At 35.8% G+C, this 6,944-nt stretch overlaps 1 protein-coding gene across 1 annotated transcript in view; it reads left to right on the top strand.

Annotated features, from left to right (window-relative positions):
• Window positions 1–6,944, top strand: part of KPNA5 (karyopherin alpha 5 (importin alpha 6)) — a 93,049-nt gene that overhangs the window by 79,687 nt on the left and 6,418 nt on the right. Inside the window, exons 11-12 of the mRNA XM_006839978.1 lie at window positions 2,387–2,512; window positions 3,396–3,523. Of these exons, the coding sequence (XP_006840041.1) occupies window positions 2,387–2,512; window positions 3,396–3,523 (254 nt within the window). The remainder of the gene's footprint in view (window positions 1–2,386; window positions 2,513–3,395; window positions 3,524–6,944) is intronic.

The following is a 6,944-nucleotide window of genomic DNA, read 5'->3' as shown; positions in this document are numbered from 1 at the left end:
ATGGACTAAAGCGTGACAACAGTAGGGAGGTTGGCCCAGGATTGGGCAGTGTTTCGTTCTGCTGTGCATAAGGTCACTATGGGTCAGTACCAACTCGATGGCACCTAACAACAACAAATATATACGTATGTGCATATTTGCTTGTATATTTTCCATATATGTATATTTAGCTAATTACTCAATGTTGCTGTAAACTAATCAGTCAGAAATGTTATAAAAGTTTGTAAAGATTCCAGTGGGCTGAGGAACACTCTGCAGGTATCATAGAGGAGTTGGATTTAGAGCGAGACCTTGAAAGTAGAGAAGAATATAAGGTTTTGTGACCATAGATACAGAGACAGCAATGTGTGAGGAATGTTTAAGAGTGTTGAATTTGACAAGAATGTTGTTGTTGTTGTTAAGTGCTGTCAAGTCGATTCCGACACCTAGCGACCCTATACAGGGTTTCAGAGGCTGTAAATCTTTACGGGAGCAGAAAGCCTCATCTTTCACCCACAGAACAGCTCGTAGTTTCGAACTGCTGACCTTAAGGCTCGCAGCCCAATTCGTAACCACTATGCTACCAGAGCTCCTTTTGACAAGAATAGGAGCTAATAAATTGGTCACTGGTGGAGCTGGATATGGAAAGAAATTTTATATTAGATTGAAGAGCTAGATTATAGAATTGTAAGTAGGAAGGACAGAGGAAAAGGAAGCATGAAAACATTTCCAGGGTTAGTAATTAACTAGTGAAGTGTGTGGGTATGTGTGTGAGAGAGAATGATGAGTCATCAAGAAAGATGTGATGTCAAGAGCGAGTCCAGATATGGGTTCTGGCCATTCTTGAAGATAAAAACTAAAGTGTATTTTTATCTTAACCTGCATATTTTCTTGCTGGAAGCAAAGAGAACTTAAAATACTGATGAAGATCATAGACTTCAGTATGAATTGCACTTCAGTGTAAATAAAGTAAAAATTCTTATAACTAGAACAATGAGTAACATGATAAACGGAGAAAAGATTGAAGTTGTTGAAGACTTCAGTTTGCTTGTATTCACAATCAGCATGCATGGAAGTAGCAATCAAGAAATGAAATGACATATTGTATTAGGCAAATCTGCCCCAAAAGACCTCTGTAAAGTGTTCAAGAGCTCAGATTCAGATCTTTTGAGGACTTAGGTGCTCCTGACCAAAGTCACAATATTTTCAATAGCATCCTGTGTGTGTGAAAGTTGGACAATGAATAAGGAAGACTGTAGAAGAAATGATGCATTAAAGTTATGGTGATGTAGAAGAATATTAAAAATACCATGGACTGTCAGAAGAACAAGCAAGGGAAAATTACAGCCAGAATGCTCCTTAGAAGCCAGGATAGCAAAACTTTAACGAACAAGTAGACTTTTTCTACATGTAAGGATGTGTGTGTGTATTTAGTTATATATTAAAAAATATTTATTGTGAATTGGGTGAACATTTACAAAGCACATTACCTGCTTTACAACTCATACACAATTTCTTTCCTCTCACTGATTGCAGTGTTGCTTCCGCCATGTTTCCTGTTTTCATTCCTCCTTTTCTAACCCTTCTGAACTTTGTTCTGAACATCTGCCCTTTTGAGCTCAAAACGGTTGATATTCTAAAGTGTGCATATCTCACTGGTGTTACTGTTCCTCTTAAAACCCCTGTCTATTGTTCAGTTAAAAATAGGTTTTTTAATGGCTAAACTAATTTTTTTTTTCATTTTTAAAATTCTTAGATTTATTTTCATGCTTAATTATTGTTATTTCTTTTACTATCCGAAATTTAGAGTTCATCATGATTATAGACACATCGTTAATACAATAGCAAAGGAAACATAAAAATGTCAAAATAAAATAGATAATGTTGGTTTTCCAATTTAGTTCTATAAAGTTTATATTACAAACAAGTTAATTTGAATATAGCAGTTTATTGTTATTGTATTCAGTATTGCCAAGTAAAAATTAAATATTTGTGTGTGTGTGTGTGTATATATATATATATATACATATACATACAATCTTTGTTTCTGCTAATCCATTGGCAAAACTAGAGGCTTTGGTTGTGACTTGAGATACCAAATCCTTCTACAAATATCAGCTAAATTGTAGGTACAGTTGAACGCTTGAAGGACACACATCTAAGAACCCTGGGTTTTTTGTTTATGTACATTTGGTGGGTTGAAAGTGGGACATTTCACTATACCAGTGTTAGTTTTGCCAACAATAGGAAGGTGGAGGAATGTAATGACCTATGTTTTACTTTGAGAGGAATTTCTCTTACTTCAATTTTTTAAATAGTTTTTGTATTTCTAGCAGTTCAGTAGTAGAACTGTGTGTCATTTATCTGCTGTGAAACATTTTGTTTCCACTTCTCATTTTTGTTTTAGGCGATTTTGAATTGCTCTGCATTACCCTGTCTCCTACACTTACTGAGTAGTCCAAAGGAGTCAATTAGAAAAGAAGCCTGTTGGACTGTTTCTAACATAACTGCTGGAAACAGAGCTCAGATTCAGGTGAGACCTTTGATATCTGAGGATAGCACATGAAGGTCTCAGCTACCAGTCTAGACAAAAATCAGCATTTTATCAGTGATAGTTTTACTGAGTTACTAGCAAAGTTTCTTTCAAAAAGATTCTTGAAAGAAAAAATTTAAAAAGTGTGATCTTTTTCTCTTCTAAAATGATAATTTGTAGTCTTGTAAGGATGCCAATTTTATAAGTAAGAATGCCTCACATGGTGCGTGACCTGTAATGGTCAGTCTTTAAAAAGTGATTGATTTTCATTCGTTTTACATGAGTTAGGCAGCGATCAACCTCTAAAAGCTTTTAATGGATAATTCCAGCCTTGTCAAGCTACTTGAGTCAGTGATTACCTCCCATACTGATAAATCATCTCTTTTTGTGCTTTATCATCTTTAAATTGTGTATTCTTTTGGTGTGATGCTGTAGGATAAGTGCTGGACTACTAGCCACAAGGTTGGTTTGCTCCTCAGAAATTGTTATGACTCGGGACCGACTTGAAGGCGCTTAACAACAGCAATATCTTCTCTAGTCTTCAAAAGCTAATATCCTCTTTCTAAAGGAAATTATGTGAAAGTTTATTGACACATTTTGTTATATTTGTTAAGTAGCCCCGAGTCAATTCTGACTTCTAGAGCCCCTACATAGGGTTTCCAAGGAGCATCTGGTGGGTTTGAACCGTCGACCTTGTGCTTAGCAGTCCAGTGTTTATCTTATAATGGTGCCACATCAGGACTCCATTGACACATTAGAAATAATATACTTCCAAAGATATTTCCTGAAACCCCGACATCTTAAAACCATTACGTTTCAACATACATTTACTTTGTCATGTTTTAGACCAGTATATGCATTGATACCAGCTTTCTTTTTTTAGGCTGTTATAGATGCAAATCTTTTTCCTGTTTTGATTGAGATTCTACAGAAAGCAGAGTTTCGCACCAGGAAAGAAGCAGCATGGGCTATAACTAATGCCACATCAGGAGGTACTCCAGAGCAAATAAGGTGCAAATTTTTAAATGGTTTTTTACATATGAATAGGACACATTTTGAAATCAAACTTACTATTTATTGATTGAGCTAAAACATTATTTCTAAGTCAATTTGATAAGTAATTCTAATGTGAAATGACAGTATTTCTTACATCAATTATATTTGTCATTTTTATTAATTTAAAGTATGTTTAACATTGTTCGCAACAGACTGTTTATAGAGAATCAGCAATTAAAAGTCTAGAAGAGAGCAGTCTGTTAACTTGCAGAATACACTTTAATATCCTATGATAGGTATTTAATAGCTTTAAAGCACTAAAATCACAAGATATCTAGCTTTATTATATAGAAGTAGGCTAATAAATCTGAATATCCAGTTATTTAAACTAAAATTAAAATAGACATTTGTTTATATAGTGATGTCCTACTTAGTTGTTTGCCTTTCCTGTGGATAGTAGCTTATGTTTATTTAATTTTTTTTCCTTCTCTGTATTGGTAGCCTTTTAAATCTGTGCCTTTTATTACTGTTTATTTATTTTAGTGACAGTGTAAACTGTAGGTAGACTTTAAAGTTAGCCTGGTTTCAAATCTTGCTCTTTAGGTAAAAGATGTATGACTTTGACAAAGTCATTTAACTTCTCTAATCTATGTTTTCTTCATTTTTTTATTCATTCAATAACAGCATCTTATGGTACTATCTTGATAGCAACATTTATGTGCTTTCAAAGTGCTCAGCACAGTGCCTTAAATATTAACTTTTCAGCTAAGGTTAGCTGCTATTATCATTATTATTAATAAGAATCATGCTTCTTATTGCTATTACTAATTCCTAAGTCTCTTTTTATCATGTGCACTAAACTTTTTTTCCCACTCACCTTGCTAAGTCCCATATACCCTTATACAATCCTAACTTCCTACAGAATCTTCTTGTTCTGATGAGCTCTCCATGAAACACAAGACTTTTTAGGTTTCTTGAAGTGACTGCTTAGGAAATATCTCCTAATGAATATCTGTTTGATTTTTTTTTTTTTTTTAATTTATAAAACAGGAAATCAAATTACAGTGCCATTTTACAGATTATCAGAGCTTGAAATGTACCTTTTGTGACATAATTTTTTATTGTCTTTGTACTATTATTGTAAGATAATTTTAAAAATTGTCTTTGTACTATTATTGTGCTTTCTTGAACTATTCATATCTCTGTAAATTGATAACATTTGTCTGTTTTTTATTTTCTATTCCATTTGTTTTAAGCAATGTGTCCACTTCATTTTTAATATAAGATCTTTCCTTTGTTTTAGCTTGCATTTTCTTTAATGATAGTGTTACTTTTTATCTGTTCTTGAGCCCAAAGTTTCTTTGTGCACCTTACAAGCATTTGTATATTTTCACATTTATATCTGTCCCTTAATTTTTTTAGTCTGAATCAATTGTCCAGAATGGAATAATTATTTTTCTAACTATTTCAACTACTTCATTGACTGTGGTGGTGTGCCGTGGAGTTGGTTCTAACTCGTAGAGACCCTGCATAGGGTTTCTGAGGCTGTAAGTCTTTATGGCAGCAGAAAGCCTCATCTTTCTCTCTTGGAAAGTTGGGTGCTTTTGAACTTCTGACCTTGTGGTTAGCAGCTCGACTTGTAACCACTATACTAGAGCTCTTTAACTACTTCATTAGCTCTACATCTATAGGAAGAGGGCTTTTAGATATCAGATTAGGTTCAGCATGCATTCTATTATTACTAGTTGATGTCTAGTGTTGCCAGTTGTTGTACTAGATAAACCTTCTCAGTTATTAATAGCATCAATGTATCAGGCACTTTCATGTGTTTTATCTCCTCTAATCTTAAAACTTTGATGAGCGTCAGTTGTTCGTTCAGTAAATATTATTGGTTATAGTGTAATGTACTCCAGTGAAGTCTGAAAATTTTAGACATTTTACTTTTAAAAAGGGAGGGGAGAATGGAAACTTTTGTTGAGTGTCTACTGCATTGTATGCCAGATACAAGATAATCTGTGCAATGTACATTTTCTCATTTAATTATTATTACAAGTGTATGAAGCTGTTAATGTCTTTCTTTCATAGACTAGGAAACTAAGTCTCAATCCAAACAAAGCCACTCATTGCCATCAAGGTGATTCTGATTCAGGAAGAGTAATTTGGCTAATACTCACATGGTCAATAGTTGTTACTTTGTTAAGTGCCGTTAATTCGGTTCCGACTCATAGTGACCCTACATAGGATTTCCTAGAAGCACCTGGGGGGTTTGAACCACTGACCTTGTGGTTAGAGTCTAATGCTTACCCTAAAGCCACATGGTTAGTTGGATCACCTAGTAGTAATAAGTGGTGTGGCCATAATTTAAACCCAGATATATTGATACTAATTTCAGTGATGTTTACACTGTTTACTCATTTATTTTCATACCAATCGCCTCAGATTGGCATTATTATTATCTTTAGTTTAAGATGGAGAAACTGAGGCAGAGATTGTCTCAGGTCATACAGCTTGTAAGAACTGAAATTGCAACTTGAGCCCATGCTCTCTAGAGCCCCTGGGGCCCAGTGGTAAGCTGATGGTTGCTAACTGAACGGTCAGGGATTTGAACCCGCCAGCCACTCCACAGGAGAAAGATGCTGCAGTCCGCTTCCATAAAGACTACAGGGAGTCCCTGACTTATGACAGGGTTCTGTTCCAGCAGTTCAGGCATTTTTTTTAAAGGTTTTCATTATTATTGTTGTTAAGTGCATTTAAGTTGGCTCATAGAGATCCTTGCATAGAATTTCCAAGGACTCGCTGGTGGATTTGAGCTGCCATCCTTGTGGTTAGCAGTCCAGTACTTACTCCACAGTGCTATAGCAAATCTATGAATTGTAAAATTGAGCATCTCTGAGTGAACATCCGAAAATGATAACAGCAACAAATGACGCACTGAAACGTTGTTGTTAAGTACAGTTGAGTCGGTTCTGACTCATAGCAACCGTGTATACAGTTTTCAAGGAACTGCTGGTGTGTTTGAACCACTGACTTTGCGTTCCAGTGCTTATCCTATAGCACCACACCAGGACTTCATTACTAATGATGTTGTTGTTGTTGTTGTCAGGTACCATCGAGTCGGAACCGACTCATAGCCACCCCATGCACAGCAGAACGAAACAATGTCCGATCTTGGGCCAACCTCACTACCACTGCCACACTTGAGTCCATCAATGATGCCACCTGACCGATCCACCTTGTTAGGGGTCTTCCTCTTTTTCTCTGACCCTCCACCTTACCCAGCATGGCATCCTTCTCAGCGACTGTTTCCTCCGGACAATATGTCCAAAGTATGAGAGACGAAGCTTAGCCATCCTGACCTCCAAGGAGCGCTTTGGCTGCACTTCTTCCAAAACAGATCTATTGGTTCTTTTGGCAGTCCATGGCACTGTCATTATTT

Source organism: Chrysochloris asiatica, unplaced genomic scaffold (assembly GCF_000296735.1).
Source record: "Chrysochloris asiatica unplaced genomic scaffold, ChrAsi1.0 scaffold00027, whole genome shotgun sequence".
Classification (NCBI taxonomy): Eukaryota; Metazoa; Chordata; class Mammalia; order Afrosoricida; family Chrysochloridae; genus Chrysochloris; species Chrysochloris asiatica.
The sequence above is the reverse complement of the archived record's forward strand: the minus strand, read 5'-3'. Positions and strand labels throughout refer to the sequence as shown.